General features: G+C 44.1%; 2 protein-coding genes across 8 annotated transcripts in view; one reads left to right on the plus strand and one right to left on the minus strand.

Moving 5' to 3' along the window:
• Positions 1–22066, minus strand: part of MNAT1 (MNAT1 component of CDK activating kinase) — a 454734-nt gene that overhangs the window by 109367 nt on the left and 323301 nt on the right. The window contains exon 1 of one of the 5 annotated variants that reach the window (XM_069950811.1): positions 1235–2298. The exons of the other annotated variants lie outside the window; for them this stretch is intronic. The gene's annotated coding sequence lies outside the window, so the exon portion shown is untranslated. Of the gene's footprint in view, positions 1–1234; positions 2299–22066 lie in introns of those variants that run through there. 5 annotated transcript variants of the gene reach the window in all.
• Positions 1436–21004, plus strand: SIX4 (SIX homeobox 4). Of its 3 annotated transcripts, XM_069950805.1 has the most exons (4): positions 1445–2453; positions 7451–8112; positions 15133–15173; positions 15258–15356. In XM_069950805.1, exons 1-4 carry the CDS (start codon positions 1738–1740, stop codon positions 15267–15269), a joined length of 1431 nt encoding a protein of 476 aa, XP_069806906.1. In that variant the 5' UTR covers positions 1445–1737; the 3' UTR covers positions 15270–15356. The 3 variants fall into 3 exon arrangements, with proteins under 3 accessions (XP_069806905.1, XP_069806904.1, XP_069806906.1); XM_069950804.1 differs by lacking the exon at positions 15133–15173 and having other exon boundaries at positions 1436–2453; positions 15258–16002; XM_069950803.1 differs by lacking the exons at positions 15133–15173; positions 15258–15356 and adding an exon at positions 18475–21004 and having other exon boundaries at positions 1444–2453.

A 22066-nucleotide genomic window follows, 5' to 3' on the forward strand; every position in this document is an offset into this window, starting at 1 on the left:
CTGTACTGACAGTTTCTGAGCTCCTGGCATCACCATTCATCATGATGCCAGGAGTTCCGAAACAGTTTAAATCTTTCGGCTACGGTTCCGAAATCCGGTCTGTAACACATCATCCTTCCATGGACTGTAATTGCAGAATGCGTAAATGCCCCCTTAAAGAGGACCTGTGTTCGGTATAAAAATTTCAGTTTTCATATCATTTTGCAGCCTTGGGTGAACTGATCCAGCACTGTTTTTACTCTGTCTCTATGCCCCCATCCCCATTCTATTAGAATTTTACTATTTTGCTTCATATCTGCATTTTTCCCACAATAGTCAGATGGGTGGGAACATCTTTCCAAAAAGGTGCGTGAATGCTAGGTCTAGGGCACAGGTGTCAAGTCGGTGGCCCCCCAGCTGTTGAAAAACTACAATTGCCATCATGCACAAATGGCCAAAGCATTAGCATGATGGGATTTGTAGTTTCACAACAGCTGGAAAACCACAAGCTTCACACCTGTGACTTAATAGGAGAGTATGACCCTGATTCATGCCCCCTCAGTCTCATAGTCACACTCACTAAGGGTATATGCACACAGAGTTATTCTGGCGGATTCTTGTAGAATCCGCCGCTCGTTCCTGCACTCTGCCGGCTCCATAGACTCCATTATATGCTCGGGCAGATTCAGCTATCCGTCCAAAGAATTGACATGGCAATTCTTTTAGCGGATGACGGAATACGACAGACCATGGAGTCGGTGGAGAGGAAAGCAGCAGCACACGGGGACGAGCGGCGGATTCTGCACAGTTTTCTGCCAGAATTACTCCTCCGTGCACACAGTGTCGGACTGGCCCACCAGAGGATCTTCTGGTGGGCCCCCAGCTTTAGAACTTGCATTAACACTGACATGTCATTTCTCACTCATTCTTCATTGGTGGGCCCCCAGGATCATTTCCTCTGGTGGTCCCCAGATACCCCAGTCCGACACTACATGTGCATATACCCTCAGGGTCATTTTATTACTGCTTGATATGGATGTCTACAAAGAGATGTGCAGCCAATAACAATACATTTTACCGCCGCACAGAAGACCAGATCAGCCGACAAGAAGGCGTTTGCTTGCTGGTCGGCTGATCTCTGACACTTTTACATGGGCCAGTTTTCGGCCAAATAAGTGTTTATAGGGAAATAGTTAATGATCACAGGTCCTCTTTAAATAAAAACAATAACAATCAGGGGTGTATAAAATATTACTATAGTTCCCTTGGAGTTTCACTTCAAATCATGTCCGGGACTTGTGGGCCCCCTCAGGCCCCGCGGCCACTGCTAGCTCTGCACCCTATGGCCAGGCTCCGGAGTCACGTGTGTTGTGCTCTCTATGAAAGCAGCCGTCGGGCCCGGGGAGTTGTAAAGACGTCTGGAGAACAGGCTGTGGCCAGGTAGAGGTGTACGAGGAGCCTGAGCGGGACGGGATAGGTGGAAGAGGGAGCGAGCGCTTTGAGTGACGGTTGCCCCGGTAACGGCCGGTCTTCCATTCCTGAGTCCCCGCCCACCTCAGTTCCCCCAATGGCTCTCCCAGCTCCAGGCCAGGACGTTCCTGCCAGAGTTTGCAGTTGTGTAGTAGTCACATTGCTGCGATCCGTTTACACTTCAGGGGAGGGGGGGAAGTAATGATCGCTGCGTGGCCGATGGAAACCTGATCAGACGGGAGGGGTGGACTTTTTTTTTTTTTTAACATAAGGGGGGAGAAAAAAAAAATGTCTTCCCCTTCCAACGGGATCCCGAATGCAATAGAGATCAAGCAGGAAGATGCCTTGGACGCGGCTCCTTTCTCTATGGAGCATGCACAGCAGCCCGGGACTGACGAGGGGATCAAGAGCGAACTTGTGAGCGGCGGGGCTGGCGGCGGGGGGGCCCCGTACACCCTCGCCTTCTCCCCGGAGCATGTCGCCTGCGTGTGCGAGGCTCTGCAGCAAGGTGGGGACCTGGACAGGCTGGCCCGGTTCCTGTGGTCTCTCCCCCAGAGTGACCTGCTACGTGGCAACGAGAGTATCCTGAAAGCCCGGGCGCTGGTGGCGTTCCACCAGGGCAGGTACCAGGAGCTCTTCTCCGTGCTGGAGTCCCACAACTTCGAGCCGTCCAACCACGCCGTGCTGCAGGATCTCTGGTACAAGGCTCGGTATAACGAGGCGGAGAAGGCCCGGGGGAGACCCCTGGGGGCGGTGGACAAGTACCGGCTGAGGAGGAAGTTCCCGCTGCCCCGGACCATCTGGGACGGAGAAGAGACCGTCTACTGCTTCAAGGAGAAGTCCCGCAACGCGCTCAAGGAGCTCTACAAGCACAACCGCTACCCGTCCCCCGCCGCCAAGCGGAATCTGGCCAAGATCACCGGCCTCTCCCTCACCCAGGTCAGCAACTGGTTCAAGAACCGGAGGCAGCGGGACCGGAATCCGTCCGAGGCGCAGTCCAAGAGGTGAGGAGGAAACTTTCAGCCACTTTTCTATTGTGCTGCTGCAATATGGCGCTGCTGCTGCTGGCTGCAAACTTTTTTTTTTCCACTCTAGTAACTGGTTATTAGGCTGCCCAGTGCTTCTCCCAGTAACTGGTAGGTGCTGGTTATTAGGCTGCCCAGTGACTCTCCCAGTAACTGGTAGGTGCTGGTTATTAGGCTGCCCAGTGCTTCTCCCAGTAACTGGTAGGTGCTGGTTATTAGGCTGCCCAGTGACTCTCCCAGTAACTGGTAGGTGCTGGTTATTAGGCTGCCCAGTGACTCTCCCAGTAACTGGTAGGTGCTGGTTATTAGGCTGCCCAGTGCTTCTCCCAGTAACTGGTAGGTGCTGGTTATTAGGCTGCCCAGTGACTCTCCCAGTAACTGGTAGGTGCTGGTTATTAGGCTGCCCAGTGACTCTCCCAGTAACTGGTAGGTGCTGGTTATTAGGCTGCCCAGTGACTCTCCCAGTAACTGGTAGGTGCTGGTTATTAGGCTGCCCAGTGACTCTCCCAGTAACTGGTAGGTGCTGGTTATTAGGCTGCCCAGTGACTCTCCCAGTAACTGGTAGGTGCTGGTTATTAGGCTGCCCAGTGACTCTCCCAGTAACTGGTAGGTGCTGGTTATTAGGCTGCCCAGTGCTTCTCCCAGTAACTGGTAGGTGCTGGTTATTAGGCTGCCCAGTGACTCTCCCAGTAACTGGTAGGTGCTGGTTATTAGGTTGCCCAGTGACTCTCCCAGTAACTGGTAGGTGCTGGTTATTAGGCTGCCCAGTGACTCTCCCAGTAACTGGTAGGTGCTGGTTATTAGGCTGCCCAGTGCTTCTCCCAGTAACTGGTAGGTACTGGTTATTAGGCTGCCCAGTGATTCTCCCAGTAACTGGTAGGTGCTGGATATTATGGCGCGTTTACACAGACAGATTTATCTGACAGATTTTTGAAGCCAAAGCCAGGAACAGACTATAAAGAGGGAACAGGTCGTAAAGGAAAGACTGAAGTTCCTGCTCTTTTTAAATCCATTCCTGGCTTTGGCTTAAAAAAAATCTGTCAGATAAATCTGTCTGTGTGAACACACCATTAGGCTGCCTAGTAATTCTTCCAGTAACTGGCACCAGTGATGGAGAAGTGGCAACAGAAATAACATACACCTTTTCTAATCCATTGGGGGGAGGGGGTAAATCTATGGGTGGTCTGGTGAGATATTGGGGTGTATTATGGATGGGGTGTGCTGATTCTGACAGGGCCAATGATTTACTAATAATTGCTGCAGCTGGAAGCATGGCGGATCAGGCTGCAGTGTTTTGAAACCTGATTCTAAACTCATTCAGCTCGGGTTTCATTGAAATCCTAGATAGGAGAGGACTCCTTCTGTGCCAGTGCCCTTTGATCGCCTGGCTCATTTGCATTGCCCATTTGCTGTCAGGCTGATCTCTACCTTTTCCGCTAAGGTCTGGTGGGTTAGGTAAGCGGTGGTCATTGTACCTTGTGCAGGGGGTTTAGATTCTGCTTTTACTATAATAAATCATCTCTGCTGGTAAGGGAGGAGAAGGGGCGCAGGGCTGCAGCCAGAGGGGGCTGAGATTGCTGGAAGCCCCTAGGACTGCACACCAGAGTGTTAGAACAGATGTGAGCTTGTTCCTTTTAGCTGCCACTCAGTTGTTTTTGTAGGGAGAAGGGGGGCTTCACCAATGCACTTTTAACACCTTCATGCTACTTTGAATCCTATTGTTACGTAGAAGCTGTTTGTTTTTACTTTTTATGGAAAAACATTTGAGCGCTCTAAAGTTCTGATACAATGTAACCAAATAAAAACTCAGCCTGTTCTTTCTACTGAACTAATCGCCATAGGGTTGTAGTATAGAATCATCTGAAACTGGCCTAATGCACGTCATTTATAGCAGGGGTAGGGATCCTTGGCTCTCCAGCTGTTGCAAAACTACAACTCCCATCATGCCTGGACAGCCAAAGGCTGTCCAGGCATGATGGGGGTTGTAGTTTTGAAACAGCTGGAGAGCCAAGGTTCCCTACAACTGATTTATAGGATTGCTGTGGAGGCACAGATCTCCGCATGCCTTGACTTGGGTATGCTGGCATCTGCTGTTTTAGAACACCAACCCAGTGTTGGTGTGAATTAGCGCTCACAAATGGTGGTCAATACAGAGGAATAAGTATAGCACCTTAAGTTATAGGCCATTGGTCTATGGCAATCAGAAAATTGCTTCTAGTATGTGGGTTGCCACAACTTCCTGGAATTGTTAATCTTCCATTCACCCTTGAAGTTACGTCCAATATGCATATATAGGGCTTAGAGTAGGTCCATGCTAGAAGGGGGGAAAAAAGAAGTGTCTTAAAAAATTTTTTTTTTATATATATATATTATGGTGCTGTATTATGCACAGAATCTTCAGCAAATCCGCCTAGTGTGCATATACCCTAAAGGTATGTTAGACAATGTGTACTACACGCATGCAACCCAGATGTGTTAAAGATGCCACCATTATGGTGGTGTTACAAATGACACTATGGATCCCATATGGTTTGTGACTTCTATTGACCATTTCCTGTGACCCCTTATATGTCTCACCTATAGCTGGAAGAGTATGTAAAATGACTAAAGGGACCGTCTGCATTTTTTTTTTCACTATCCCCAGCAGATAAGCGGCATCTAGCAGCTCCTTATCTCCCCTGGAAAAAGCCTGCTGCGTCAATCCAAACAATAGTGCCTGGGCCTGTGTTCAGCTTCATTTTTTGCAATGGAGAGCAAGGTACAGGGCTGTAGCATTGTCTGGGGACGTCAAGGCTTTGCAGGGGTTAGTTTGTTGTCTTCAGAAACCCTTATCTCTACAAGTTTGTGACTGGTTTGGCCTGCCAGGTGGAGGTGACCTGTTCAACAGAATGTTCAGCCCTTCCCTGTTCTGTTTCTTTCTACGCCTCCCATTTGCAGAAGTTAATGAGAGAAGTTGCCCTGAGGTGTTTTTTTTTTTTCCTTGAAAGGCGCGTACTGTACTGAATAATGCCGCATGCTGTATTTGTAGAGTGATTTGAGCTCCACATTTCTATATAGTTCTTTAATAGTAAGAACTAGGTTAGTGGGTTCTGTGCTTTACATGTGAGCATATTGTGTTATAAAAACCTTATAACTTACATTGTTGGCCAATGCAGCTGTGATGTCAGGGACCATGACTTTATGGAGAGGCGTCTAGGACGGGGGTGGGGGTGGGTTGCTGCTTGTGTGTGTGCTGTAAGGACCTGTGTATAAACAAACATGCAACCTCTGCACAGGTACACTCTGTAAGTGCGGGGGTATGTGCAACACTTATTGGGGTATATCTGGGCAAATTTAACCAGTAGGTTAAAATAATCATTGCCATGTTTATAAAGATTGACCTGACCGTATGAAGTTACAGTGGTCTTTGCCACTCTTATTCCTTATGCACATGGCTTCATGGAGTATCTCTATCAATGTGCACTCTATGGGAGTGTGTGACAAGGTTGTCTTAGTTGGTAGTTTAGGAAAGTGGTAGTGCTTTTCAGTCTTCAATAACGTCTGTGGCAGGCAGATACTGGATCATCTGTAGGATGCAGTTACCATTGTATCATGGGTCCATACAACCCAGTTTTGTCCACAATGGGTAACAATGTAGCCCTCCAGATGTTGCAATACACAAACCATTTTGGCTGTCCAAGCATGATGGGAATTGTAGTTTGTAGACAGCTGGAAGGCTGTAGGTTCCCTATCCGTGCTATTTGTGATGGCAGAAAGAAATATAACCTATAAATCTAGAGCTATACGCACTGTTAGGTGTATTGGTTGCAGAGATACTATTTCCAATAAAGTGACATACACCATGATGTAAGCCCAATGGACCTTATTATAGTGAGTAGGGATGGTAAGCTGCCATTGGTGTCTGCTGCGTAATGGATACGGCGCGGCTGTTTTTCGAATGTCTGTGACTGAACCCGACAACCAGAAAGTGAAGATGTGCACCTAGCCACAACACACTCCTTTATTCCATGCTGTGATATATAGAGATATCGATAGGGATTAGGGGACTGTATTGTTCTTTCCTAATGGTATGTAGCATGAGTGTTTTCATATATTCGCTACTGCAGATGTGCAAGCGTACGTCATAGATCAAACCTTTACAGCATGTAAAATATTCATGGGCTTTAAGTGTGCAGCTATGCCTCTCCTGATATGACAACCCCACAACAATGGAGGCCTGGGCTTTCTGTTGATTGAGATCTTTAATTGTCTGGTTGCAGGCATGTGCTGCAGAACAATTTCATTTCTGTCATTTGGGCATTGGTTGATGTGCTTTTTAAGGCCAGATAGCAATCTGTTTAGCCCTGGTTTATAGCATACAGATGTGGGGGGAAGGGATGCTTGATGGATGGGCAAACGTAGACAGGTAACATTCCTTAGGCTGTCTAAACTAATGCTTCCTGGTTAAACCTCCCCCCTCCCCTTAACGGCTAAGAAGCTCTTCCCATACATTCACACCTTTGGGGCATTGCAGCTAATTTCAGGCCTTCTGTAAATTGCAAGCCTGTGTGATCAGGAAATGTATCATTAGAGTTTGGTAGCACCCTACTTTGTGGCAGAAACGGGTCTTATTTTCTGCAATTGAAGGTGAAGTCATTGTTTTGCATTGGGGAAAGCAGGGTTCACGTTTATGGCACCTAACAACTGTGCCTTCCCAATCCTTAGTACAGTATTTGTTTTGTTGCATAACAACTGGTGTTCTTTTGCAAATGCCACCACTCGAATCCCATGTATTTGCCAAATGGCCCTTCTGTGTTTGCTTTTTGCCACTTCACACTAGTTAAAGTGTCCATTAGCTTCTTCGTGAGTGCTTACCCTAAACCACTTGTTTGCTTAAAAATAATACACCTTAAAATTCGCTGTCAAGTAATGTCTATTCCATTTACATTGCCGTTTTGTTAATTTCTATTTTTGTGTGCTTTACTTTGCATGTTTAGTGAGTCAGATGGAAACCACAGCACTGAAGATGAATCGAGCAAAGGCCAAGACGACTTGTCTCCACATCCTCTTCCAAATTCTGACGGTGTCTCCAATATTAACCTTTCTGCTCATGCTGATACAGTGTACATGCAGCACATTGGGAATAAGATCTCACTAGGTTCTTCTGGGGTGCTGTTAAATGGAAGCTTGGTATCGTCCAATACTTCACCAGTCTTCTTAAACGGGGGCTCATTTATCCAGGGACCCAACGGCGTGCTTCTAAATGGATTAAATGTGGCAAATTCCCAAACAGTGACCTTGAATTCTCCAAAAGTGGCCTCCACCATTGTAAGCAATGGTGCTCCAAACTCAGACATCTTAGTGTCCTCCCCTGAGGATGTAAAGGTTCTTCAAGCTGGTTTGACAGATTCTTGTGCGACATACACTACAAATATACAGCCTTCTTTCCCAGGGTTAATACCTGCTACAGAAGTCAAGAGTGAGACTATCCAGCCTGCTGCTTCTCAAGATGGCGGAACAGTTGTTACATTTACCACTCCCATACAAATAAACCCTTATGGCATTGTCCAGATACCCAATTCAGGAACAAACGCTCAACTCCTTAATGGAAGTATTGGATTCTCCACACTCCAGCTGCCTTCTGTTGCAGTGTCACAAGGTAAATGATATGTTTAAAAGGTAGTGTTTGTACATATAAAACATATAGAGTATCTGTCAAGCTTCGTACTTTGTTTTTCAAAATGTTTCTTCAATTTTGACACCCAAACGTGATTTGTTCTCTGACAAGTTTGGTTAAAGCTGGTTATGTCATCCACATTGTTCTTTACATTAGAATAGATGTCCACCACATTTAAAGGGGGTTGCTGTACATCTCCATTTCTGGTGTCATTGCAGCCCATATAGTGTTGTCCTTCTCATGTACTGCAGTAGGAAAAACGGAATTGTCCACAAGGCCTTGTTAGGTATTGCAGCCCATCCCCATTCAACCGCATAAGGCAGAGGCACAGTACCAGACATAGCCGATGGACAAGAGTGGAACTGTTTCACATAAATGCAAAACTCCAAAATCCAATAAAAGCTGGAATTGCTTTGGCAAAAAACTTAAGATATAAACATGAATGCAAAAAGTTACCAGTCCTAATGTCCTATAGAACACAAATTTCCAGTAGCAGTGTATGTAACCGTATTCAGTCTCAGATAGCACACAGTCCATCATGGCAGCATCATGCAATGTTTCAAGCATATCAGAGTGTTGTTCATACGGACCTGCTGATAGTGCCCATGGCCGCTTAACTCTTACTGGTTTTCGCAATATTCAATCTTCTAAAATTATGTAACTTGTAAGTGTGTTCCTCAGCCCCCCCAGAGCATTGTTTGGCCCGACAATAGAAAAGAGAAAAGGGTTACATACCAGCTAAGCTATAGATTGGGTAGAGAATTCTTGGAGGACAGCTTACACAGGTTGGACATAGAGGGAAGCACACAAAAGCCTGTTTGCAGGGGAGAATCATATATGTTGTGTACATACTGTATGTTGTATAAATGTAGAGAAAAAAATAGAGCTCACACAGCAAATTTTAGAGACCGTAGGTGCCAGACGAAGCAAAATTTTATTCAAAGGGAACCTGTCAACCGGCATTACCGCACAGAGCCCACCCAACCCCCCGGTGGAGCCCCGGATACTTACCCTTTCCTGCAAGTCCCGCTCCTGGACCCGGCACCGGACAGAGATATTGGCTCTGGAAAGGGAGTGCACGCTGTATGCAAATTACCAGAGATGAGTCCAATGCCCATAGAGAATGACTGGAGCTGTCATTCTCTCTGGGCGTCGGACTCATCTCTGCAGCGCACGCAGGGCTGCAGAAGGTGATATCTCCGTCCCGGGACTGGCTCCAACCGGGGGGGGTCGGGCAGGGTCTGCGTCAAAATGCTGGGTGACAGGTTCCCTTTAAAGACCTATGGAGAAAATGTTTTATGCACCATAAGAACAAAATTATAAAAAAAAAAAAAAAAATGCTGTTGAAAAAGTGTCCATAGCCATGAAGTTAGTTATGTAAGCCATTGATAAATAATAGTCCTCCCGCCTTACTTCTCTATTCTCTCCCACCTTGCGATCTATTCACTTGTGTTGCAAAAAGCCAACAGTACTCTTCTAAATGTAGTGCTGACTTTATATCAGAACACTGCATCGTAACAGGGTCTGTTGGGATGACTTTTGGATCATCACTGTGCTATTAACATAAAGTTTCATAAAACAAAATTGAGTCTTGCAAACTATGCCCATTCCATGTTTATGAAGTCATTGAGAACAATGGCCGGGCTATGTCCATACTTTGTTGCAGCTGTTCTGCTGAAGGCTATTAATAGCACTGCTACATATGAGGTGTAATGAAGTAGGCTTAGTATAGCTATTGGCTGGATATTTCCAATGGCCCTTCTTTAACAGCCCATTAGCAGGACTTTTAAATGGATATAGCCATTATTTGGGTACACCAGAGATGCATAAACCAAGGGCCTTGATGTCTAATGTGTGTAATAATATAAATTCATATGACTACATGCTCACTGCTCATCTCCTCTAGAGACGAGCAGCACGTATTAGGTCACATTCACACTTTCCCCATATGTTCAGAGTGTATGCATACATATATGCCGAATGTCTCTATAGGGGTCCATTAATCGGATCAATAAAGCATCCCTTTTGTTTCATTCTGTCTGGCTGGTATAGGTTGTATACTACAGGAAAAGTATGAAATGGTGTAGTAGACTGCACTATTCCATTTTCCAGTATCCAATAATTTCCCCCCCCCCCCCCTCCTTTTAACCTTGAATCCAGTTAGTTACAGGCACCACAGTAGGGCTTGGCCGATTCTGGCCTATATCAACATCACGATTAATTGAACATGTAATCTCAATTACGAGTATTGAATAATTATTATAACAAACCCCGTTTTTCTTTAATTGCACTAAAGTTGGGATATAGGCAGATGATTAAGGGTCTTATTACAGGGGCCGATGAAGGCCCAATCAATACTGTAAACGAGCGCCGACCTGCTAGACTGGCGCTCGTTTATGGGGTCAATTAAACAACATGATGATCGATTAGCAAGGGCTGCATGGCATAGTTACCGGTCTCCTTCTACACTCTGTATGCTTCCCGGGACTGCACGCTGTGGCTTCCGAGCGGCCTGTCTGAGCTCACATGCCGCTCAGCCAATTACTGGCCACAGCAGTCCCATTCAGACAGGCTGCTTGGAAGCCACAGCGTGCAGTTCCGGGAAGCATACAGAGCGCAGAAGAACACCGGGAGCGTGGACCAGTGAAGTATTACTGTTTGGGCAGTTGTAGGCATTGGCAGCCGATTTTAGGTGTGGGCCTTAAGAAACGATCTGCCGATTATTGTTTCATCGGCTAATTGTTGTCTCTATTACACAGAGCGATAAGCTGAATCTGGCCAATTATCGCTCCATGTAATAGGGCCTTAAGTGGGTAAGACTACGGCGGACCACAGAAAGATGACCAGTCCTTGGGAAATAAAAAAAAAAGTAGCATAGACTTCACACCTACAGATATTTGTCATCCTGAGGGTCATTACCAGTCCAGGAGCTGTCACTGCTTATTCAATAAATCTACAATATACAGTAACCACTCCAATCATTGCCTATATCTCCAATCATTTTCCCATTAGTAAAACAGGACACTGTGGATGAAGAGCTGACCTTCTATTACATGCTTTAGGGATTACAGAGGGATTGTGTCACCTGGCAGCTTTGCTGCTACTGGAGCTGACAATATGTCATTGACATCTGGCCAGAACAGATACACAATGTGCGTGAAGCTGTCATCACCTGGCTACCACCCAGGAAATGAACGTTGATCATGTGAATGACAGTGTGAGTCTAGTCAGAGTCCAGGGTGGGCCTGCTGCCTGTGCAAGACAGCCAATTCCTCCTCACAAGTACCAAGTTTGCAGCAGATTGCGCTGCGATACTCTGTACCATTTATACCCGTCGCATATTCCGCAGCTCGCACCCGCCTGCGGACTGTGGCGGGCGCGCGTTTTCTGCTCGTGTCATAGACTCCGTTGTATGCACAGACTGATTCCATTGTCCGTCCAAAGAATGAATACGTTCATTCTTTGGACAGAGGGCGGATTTTTCTATTTATCTTAAACTAAACTAAGAGCCCAAATTATACAGTCAATGAGGCTGAGCTGTCACCAAATCTATTATAACAGGAGTAACAGTGTAATCTGAAGAGCTTGTGTGGAACAGTCCATGCAGCTTCATCGCATAAGAAGTTCCTCTGGCTGAGTTAGTGAACCCCATTGAAAGCCCAGAAACACATGTAATTTCCAGTAGGTCACTATGAGATCACATGACCCAGATGAAGGAAAAAATTCCAAGAATTTTCAGGCAGAAAGAAACAGCTAAATGGGGTAATGTTAGCTGAGATTCATAAATATGAGCATGCGGCTAAAATTCAGCTGGCTTCACTTTGACCCTTTTTACAGGCTTATACCCTGTGTTGTCGTCTTCTTAACTAGAATATTGGCTGCATGTCTAAGATCTTATCAGAATGCATCCTCTTGTAGAGATATTTATTGTAGCCATATTTTATAATGTACAATTTGTCACTCAAAGTTCCAGTGTGTTAAAGTAGATGACTCCTTAACAAAGTTCTGATGTGTTATTGCAGGTGATGTCTCAATCACATCACCTGCGGTAGTGCATTGGGGCTTGGTTGAGCCATCATCTGTGGTAACTAGAGATAAGTGACTCCCAAAATTAGTTTTTTGGGGTTGATTTTCTCAAATAGGTGATTGCTACAAGTTATATTTGGGACTTTAAAATGATTTTTTTTTTTGTCGTTTCTTGGTGCTCCTGGGACATTTTGATGATGGTGTGATGTTGGGCATGTTTATTTAAAATACATTTCCCAATGTAGTTGCCCTTGCAGCAGTCTTGAGTACCTGGCTAAGATTATCAAACATTTGTCCTTCTTCCTGCCAGTGGGGCTCGCATAAATTCCAGTGCAGTTCAGTAATTGCTTTTCCATCCAGCTGAAAAATTACACTGAAACTTGAAAGTGTGAGGGGTCTGTTGGCCGGATATTCATAAAATAGATTCATCAGCTTACAACTGTTAATCTAGAGGGCATGTGTTACACACCAATAGTACAGGTCATGGAAAAGTTTGTGAAAGCCATGGAAATAAGGTGACCTTTCTATAGTTTCAGGCTACTTTTATGCTGCACGTTTCAAAAAAAAAAAAAAAAAGCTCCAGGTGGATACGTCAAACATTTCACAACAGAGGCTCACATTCACCCAACAGAGGTTACCCCATTGACTTGAAGTCTTGTCCATTTGACTTGTGTCAGGCTATTATATATTGTGGTTTTTGGGGAAAAAAATAGCTTTAAAGTAGGGATCGTACGAACCCGAACTCTCGGTAATGATTCCCGCTGTCTGCTGTTTTCCAAGCGGTCCTCCCGCTGTATCCACCCGCTGCACGGAGCAGGCAGACGGCGGAAATCTGATGCCGAGCGTTCGGGTTCATACAAACCTGAACCTCAGCAGTTTCGGACCATCCCTACTTTAAAGGGGTTATCCAACTTTAGGAAAACATGGCCACTTTCTTTCAGAAACAACAGCACTCAATTAAGCTCTCTTTTCCTTCAATGGAACTGAGTCATTCTGCCTCTGGAAGAAAGTGGCCATGTTTATATATATATATATATATATATATATATATATATATATATATATATATATATATATATATATATATATATATATATATATATATATATATTTTTTTTTTTAAACACTCGATGGGGTTGTTCAGAGTTAGAAAAACAATGATTTGGGGTTTTTTCCCCCCTCTCACCACCCCCACCCCCCCCTAAAAAAAAAAAAAAAAAAAAAAACTGTGGCAGGATGGTCCACAACTTGTACATGGTATTACAGCTTGACCACATTCGCGCGGGTGGGACTAAGCGACAACTTTATACACAAATGATGAACAGGTATGGCACTGTTTTTCAGAAGAAAGCAGCCAAGTTCTAGTTCTGGGCAATTCCTTTGATAGGACCTGATGGTTGCTGAATATGGTTTACAACAAAATCCTCCTGCATGTGGGCAAAACATAAGACTTCTATTAAATAGCAGCCCAAACTTTTGCATGCAATGTTTTTTTCACCATTGCAAAAATTACTTAAAGGGGTAATCTAGCGGGGGGGGGGGGGGGGCACTTTTTTGCTGGGACCGGGGAGGAGGTGGCTGAGAGAAGACGTCCACTCACCTCCCTGGTTCCAGCGGCGGGTCCCGCATCGCGGTGCTCCGGTGCCCGGTTCCTGGCTGCTTCCGGGTGTCTGACGCGAGCCCGAGACTTGACGTCTCAGGTCCACTCAGTGACGGAGGCAGGATCTGAGCGGACTTGAAACGGATCCCGCCTCCTTCATTGAGTGGCTGAGCGGACCTGAGACGTCACGTCAGACACCCAGAAGCTGCCGGGCACCGAGCGCGGCAATGCAGGACCCGACGCTCCCAGCAAAAAAGTGCCCCCGCGCTGGACTACCCCTTTAATAAGCTGTTATTGCCAGAAAGGTTGCAAGTGGACACACATTTCCCCTACAGACCTGTGTGGGTAAGGTGATGGGGGAATGCTTACGTGCTGGCCAGAATAAACCTACTTTATCATCTTGCCCACTGCTATTCACAATGGGTGGGATGAATTTTTATAATGGATGTAACTACTTTTATTTGCTTAAATAGACTTAAAGGAGACCTGTCACCCCCCGCGTCGGGGTGACAGGCTCCCGACCCCCAGCTAGATCCCCTTATAGTTACCGCATGTCGCCGAGTCCTGCTGCCGGAGCCGGTCCCGGGACAGAGATATCCCGGTAAGAAGCCGGCACGCGCACTGTGGAGATGGGTCCGGCGGCCATAGAGAATGAATGGAGCCGTGCGCACGCAGCAGAGATGAGTCCGGCTCCATTCATTCTCTATGGACGCCGGACCCATCTCCACAGCGCGCGCGCCGGCTTCTCACCGGGATATCTCCGTCCTGGGACCGGCTCCGGCAGCGGGAATCTGCGACATGCGGTAACTATAAGAGGATCTAGCCGGGGGTTGAGAGCCAGTCACCCCGGCGCGGGGGGTGACAGGTCCTCTTTAAATCTTGAAGGGTAAGCAATTTTTATTGAAAGATGCATTGACAATGACCATTAATCTAGAAGCTCTGGTTTTAATTTGGATGTCACTATACTTTATCAGCCTGTCACTTTCACTGGAAAAACAGATGTATTGTGCGTGGCATTTTAGAATTGCTTTTGGCTGTGGTTCCCCTTTTTTGATTCCTGTATTGCGTTCACTACTTAAGTGAAGCCTGGGCTACTGCAAGAGAGACAAGAAGGTGTGTGAATATTAAGTGAATATATTCAAGAACATGGCAGCATTGAGGAGATCACCAGCAGTTCTAGGTGCCTGTTAAGTTGGCCCATATGAGGAAGATAGATGCCCTCTGCGTCCAGGTAAGAGGATTTTTTACATTGCTGCATTTAATTGAAATAAAATATTAATTCTTAATTGAATTTTACTTTTTATTAACAACAAAGTTTGATTTTTGGCCATGTATATTGGCAGATTTTTATATATCATTCTTCTGCTCCTTTGCAGTAGCTCAGTCTACAGGACCATGTGCCATGACTCCCCAGTGTGTAAGTATTTAACAAGATTTATGCTTCACAAAATTAATTGATATCCTCATTGCTTACTGTGTACTCTATATTGTCTTCCCACAGGGGACTTGGTGAGTGATAAACATCATAGGAAGCACTTCTCTACCCTAGAAGACCACAAGACCACCTACTCTGAAGTATCTTCCCACAATGGTTTGGAAGCCAGTCTTCAAATGAAACGGCTACATAGTGTCAGGGACAGATGCCAGAAACATTCCAACTTTAAAAGCATAGAATGTCATAAAAATAGCCAAAAAAGTCCTACTGTCCTATGTGATGGTGAGCAAGACGGTAGAGCGTCAAGTTTGGTGGAAGCTCTTCCTAGAACATCAATGAGTTGTGTCTCTGCAGAAGACCTTTACCTGCCAGAAAAAGATTCCTCGTCAGACAGTGATGACCTTGTATTACTTCAAAGGCCAAAAAGAATATTAAAAAGAAAGTTTAGACGACGTTCATCTTTGGTTTCTAAGTCCACACCTTGTTCGAATTCCCAGCCCCTTGAGGTGATAATGAAACCATGTGAAGAAGAATCTCAACAGAGAACATGGGACCAGCCCCAGAGAGCAGGTTCACTATTGGATCAACGACTGAGACATCTTTGTGAGCTGCAGAGTACGATGGCTACAGATTTACACGGTCTTCGCACTGAAATGGCTAACATTGGTCTGATACTTGGAAAGATGTTGGTGCTTCTTGAGAAGTCTATGACCCCTGATTCCAATGCAGACATGACATGAACTTTCTGTACTATTATTTTAGTAGTGTTTGAGTCTGTTACATTGTTTGTAAACTATTCCTTTCCATATTTTTTTTTTACCTAATAAACATTGTTGCTGAGCGTGTCAGGTGATTATATTGTAATACATTCACGGTTTCTGCTACTAGAGTTGAACCTCAGACAAACAATGTGTTCATTTATATTTCTTCCCTAACTCATTGGAGAATATAATTTTCCTAGATCATGCAAATATATACTATAGGTTGTTAAAGACCATATGAGGAGAAAGTGTTACCTGGATAGAAGGCCACAAACTGGACTTTTTCGAGGGATCATTAATATTAAAGTCCTATAAAACCCCCTTCAAAAGCGTCACAACTATCAGTTGGGTCCAAGTAATTTCGAGTTTTGCTATAGTACACTGTTTGGTCAGACCTGTAGCATAGGCAGAGGTAACTACACTCATTTAATCCATAGATTTCCATAGATATTGTGTCTTTGTACAAAAGTGGTGCTATTTGGGGGGTGGGGGAAGCCGGCCTTTTTACCTAAGAAAACTTTTTTTTTTTTGTATGCATAAACTGTTCCAAGGCTATGAATAGATCTTAGTAACACTAATGTGGATGAATGTTTGGCAGAATCATAAGCTTTATTTGACAGTTATCTCATGCTTATGATCGGCTTTACATGCAAGGGTGCTCTAAGTCAGAGCAAGATGGTTCGATACTTTTTTTTACCAAGGAATTTTTCTTCAAAGGCTGAACTTTTGAAGAATGCTGTGTTGTGTCAAGGTGTAGGTGTATGCATGCGTGCAAAGTCTGTGCACCTGCCTTCTGAACATACATACGGCAGATGTACTGCTTCCAAAACGGATGCTGTGCAAAGTTAAAGTTGCAGTCAACCTTGAAGGAGACAAGTCGCAGTTTACACAAATGGCTGCTCTGCTAATACAAATTCAATTAATACATAGTGTTCAAAGAAGTGGGAAACAGTATTTACAAATTATTTCCCATCTGTCGGTTTACCGATTTTTGGCAAACGTAGGCCGTTCATCAAGGGAGTGCACATCTGGGTGATGTGAATACACATGTATAACACCCTTGTAATTTTCTTATGTTCTATAAATACATAAATTTGCCCATGTGCATCTCAGTAGTGATAAGCTGTAGAACATTTGTCTGGCTAGGTAGCTCTTTGGCGTTCTGTGTACATTTCGACAGCTGCTTTTCATATACAAAGTTCTATTATGTTGCATAATGTATACGTACGCTGCTCATGTTTATAGTAGACCGGCAAGACTACAATGTTCTTCACTCGGTGGTAACTTGAACAACTTCATGAAATATTTACAGTGTTCGCTCTGCAGTTTCCAAGGATGACAGTGAGCTGGAGAGTACTTTAAAAACATGGGTGGAAAAGTACAAAAAACATTTTTTTTTTTATTTCTATTAACTGTTTCTTACAGATTTGTATACTGTGTAAGGTGTAGTTTCTTTGCATGTATTTGTGGAATATGGTCCTTGATCAGGGCTATAGGTGGCAGTGGGGGAATGGCACCTGTTGAATTTGTTATTTAGGGACTGTGGTAATGAGAGGATGACACTTAGGGAGAGACTCCTGGATGACTAGCAGGAACCTATTGTAATGTCATGATCGATTTCCTAAAACCTCACAAACATTTTGCTTGATTTAGGGGTTGAGCCTACTAAGGGCTCTATTATACAGAACAATAATCGTCTGTGTCGGGCCGATTCAGCTGATTATCACTCTGTAAGACAACGATCAGCCAATGACCACAATCATCGGCTGATCGCAGTTTTAGGTGTGGCCCTAAAATCATCAGATGTAGACCGCACATCGCTATTAAATGTAGCGACTGACTATTCCCCAAACACCTGACACCTTACCTTTTCCTGCTCTGTGTGCTCTGCAGCTTCCAGGCGGCTGCAGCATCTGAGGAGCCTGTCAGCTGACAGGATGCTCAGCCAATCACAGGCCGCGTTGCTTCTGGCCTGTGATTGGATTAACAGCCTGTCAGCTGACAGACTGCTCAGACGCTGCTGCCACTGGGACTGGGAAGCTGCGGAGCACAGGAAAGAAGACCAGGAGCGGGGAGAGATAAGGTGTCAAGTGTTTGGGCAAGGGTTGCATGGATATCGCTAACGATGTCCATGCAGCCCTTACTGCCTGATTATCAGGCATTCTAATAGGTCCTGTAAACGAGCCCTGATCTAGAACATCTGCGCTCGTTTACTAAAATGACCGGGCCTTAGTTGGCCTGTGTAATAGTCCCCCTAAGAGCGTTTTTCACCTATCCTATGGAGGGGTTGAATGTGTGATTGTGGAGGGGTAGTGTTTTCTGCTGGGACCCCCCAACCATCAAAGGAACGGAGGCCCCTGAGTGCCCCTTATGAATCGGGCAAACAGTGTTTTTGTGCTTGTGCGCTAATGCCAAATTGGCAAGGGAAATATAGGGATCTTGTTCTTGATTTATTAAATTTATAATTTTTTTTTTTTTAACTTTTTTGAACAGTAATTTATTTTTCCCATTTCTGTTTGCAGGAAACATTGGAAATCTCTCAGTAGTTCCTGGTACTTCAGAGGGCGGGACATTTACAAGTGACACCATCTCAAGCGGTGACCAAGGAAAAGTGTTTCTCAGCTCTCTCCCTCCCAGCACAGTTGTCTACACAGTTCCTCACTCAATAAAACAAGATGGCCAGGAACGAAGTTTTGTCTTTTCTCCGTTAATGCCTGTCAATCAAAGCACAGCACAAGTAAACATTAGCATGTCATCCGATGAGACCCTGCAGTCTGTCGCAGCTTCCTTAGTCAATGGAACTCCTGCTCAGAATTTTTCCCTTGCTCCTACTTTAATAACTGCTTCTGGAAATCTTGCCTCCGTTACAGGGAACCAGTCGGTCACACTCAGCCAGCCTATTTCCACACATGCCGCTGCCACCACCACCAGTGTCACAGCTACAAGTAATGCAAACTTTGCACCTCTGCAGAACTGTCACTATATTGCTGCCCAAGACCTATTGTCCGTGACCTCCTCCCAGTCAGATCTTGGAGAAACTGTTGCAAGCAGTAATAATGCCAGCCTTCCTGCCCCACAGGCCCATCAAGATTTCAACAGTCACCACCACCTGGTTCTGCAACGTCTACCTGAATCCAAGGAGAATTACCTGCCCATTGAGCAGAATACCACCATCAGCGGGAGTGTTATGTTGTTGGATGCAAAATCCAAGTATGTCATAAGTGGAATGGTGAATGCGGGCTGCGAAGAACTCGAAACGGATAAAAAAGAGCTGGCCAAGCTTCAGAACGTACAAATGTCAGAAGACATGCAAGACATTTGATAGACGGTACACATACAATATCAACAGGTGATTCTCTGTGACTTTGGTTTCATTCAAATATGTTTGAACTAGAACTTTTAGTAAATCGCACTGCTTTATTTTATAATTTTTTTTTACAAATTTTTGTTGTCCCCGTACCTTTTCATGAAAGGTGAGTAAGTAAAGGGAACACCATCCTGTTGTATGAGATATTGGGTTTAAGGTATTAAAAAAAAAAAAAGAAAATTGGTACTTTTTATTTTTTGGGAATATGCTGGAAAAATATTGATCACAAACTAGAATAATGATGGAATCCTGTTTGTGGTTTGTATTGTTTTGTGTTTTGTTTTTCTATCACCCCAAAAAGCATAATCTACTTGACATTTTAATTAACTAAAACAGACTTATTAGAATGTTATATGTAGGCGTAGAGTTATAATCCTCTTCTGCTAGCCCGAACATTTACCAGCTCGGTTTTCACCTAAGTAGAGAAAAGTTTCTCAGTGTATTCTATGAAATCCTCTATAGTCCTAGTTAAAAAAAATCCATTATGCACATCCAGATTTATTTTTGGAAAAAAAGACAAATTTCTTAATTTTTTTTAAAAATGACCCCAAAACAATGATCCCTCTTGTCCTATTTTTTTTCTTTTAATTATTCTAAGACTATAGCAATTTTTAATAACTTTCCTGGTGCCTTCTGGCCTATGGGCCATGTAATTGTAGCAAAGCACATTATTAAAAAAGAAAGTAGATGAGTGAAATATATATGTATATGTAAGTTTGTCTTCTTATGATATTAATGTATACTACAATTCTTTTGTTCAGTCCCCTTATCCTGAGGTGAAGGATAACCTACCTTGTGACGTAGCTCTAGTTGATGAAACATAAGCACATAGTAATGTAGCCCTGAGTACAAAGGGAAAGACAATCAATTCCTCATCAAGTATTGCCCTGAATTCTGTTGAAATGTTCGTCCCTAGAATTTAAACACTACGTTTGTATGAATTGTTTTGCACTATTTTACATTTTTAACTAAAAACCTAGTTAGGAATTTTTCACTATTGCATGGAACCTGCATTAACAAATATATAATGACGTGCAAAATGCTATTTATTCTTAGGGTCTTTGCTTCCAACTAGTGAAAAACAAAGCAAACTTTTTTTTCAAACAAAAAGGAAAAAAATTCAGTTGTTGAACCTCAAATTTTCTTGTTTAGCCTTTTGTTTACTTTTTGCATGTTTTTTTTTTTTTTTCGAGGAGAGTTTGTAAGCGTTAGCAAAATACAACTAAAGCAAGCAAAAACTATACAGGATATCAATGGTTGTCTAGTTTATAAAATGGGAATTGGTGGCATTTAGTTGTATTTTTTTTCCTTTTATCTATTATTTAACTTATATGCATGTCTCCTATCCGGCCTTCTGTGCTATTTCTCTGACTGCTTCCTTGTGCATGTTAATTTTTTTTTATTTATATTTGTTTCTTTTGTGCCTTACAATGATTTATGAGAACAGAACACATCTGAAATGTTAATGTAGTTTTATTGTTTATGATGCATTTCTTGCTAATGGTACCAACCTCAAGTCAAGAACCATTTCTGTGCAGTTACCTAACCAAAGAGGTATCGTATATATATTTTTTTGTTTTCATTGTACTGTAATAGGGATTTATTCTTCCCACATTTTATTGTATTCTGAAATGATGTGAACTTATTTTTCTAAACACTATACTGAATAAACTTTTATATTTATACTTTTGTTTCATGTTGTTTCAGGTCCTATATGAGGCTACATGGAAATTTGCTAACAATCCTGGAACACCTTTCCTTAGACATTTGTGATGTGTCGTTCCTTTGTTATTACTAGAACTGGTTGTTACCTATAGTGGGTGTGTCTCTACAAAGTCTGACACTATCCAATCAGAGATGACTGTGTAGGGACTAGGGCTGTGGAGTCGGTAAGCCGCAGCTCCGACTCCAACTCAGACTCCTGAATTTTATCAGGACCGACTCCGCCTCCTGCTCCTTCTTAAATGGCCAGTCAGATACCAGGGGAGTTATTGATCACCCTGGCTCAGTAGCTTCTCCCTGATGTCCTACATGATCCTGGGGCGACTTCTGAGGGAATAAAGGAATACTGTATATAAAGCAGATTATCCTGTGTGTGCAGTGGATGCAGCCAGTCTCCAGCCTCCATGTCCCGAACTACTCACAACTAGATTAGATGGAGCAGGTGGCCATCTAATTGGCTGCTGACCTTCTATGTTTCTAACTAAATATTCACCATACTTAAAGAAACACTGCTAACAATGCCAGATACCTGTGATATAGAGGGGGTCACACACAGTGATATAAAGAGGGGTCACACATGGTGATATAGAGAGGGGTCACACAGTGATCTAGAAGGTCACTGTGGGGGCATGCAATAGCACGCACACACACAGCCTTCTGCAGCCATAGCATGCATACACACACACACACACACACACTCTCTCTGCTTGCTGCGGCCATAGCACACATACACACAGCCTGCTGCAGCCATAGTGTGTGTGCACACACAGCCTGCTGCAGCCATAGTGTGTGTGTGCACACACACAGCCTGCTGCAGCCATAGCATACACACACAGCTTCCTGCAGTCATAGCGCACACACACAGCCTACTGCAGCCGTAGCACATGCGCACACAGCTGCAGCCATAGAACACTGAAGGAAAACACACAATCTTCTCCCAGAGAGAAAACACCACACTGAGTACAGAGGTTACTGCTACACTACTTATGTCTTCTCCTCCTCCTCTGTTACACAGGATATCTTCA

This window comes from Dendropsophus ebraccatus, chromosome 13 (assembly GCF_027789765.1).
Source record: "Dendropsophus ebraccatus isolate aDenEbr1 chromosome 13, aDenEbr1.pat, whole genome shotgun sequence".
Lineage (NCBI taxonomy): Eukaryota > Metazoa > Chordata > Amphibia > Anura > Hylidae > Dendropsophus > Dendropsophus ebraccatus.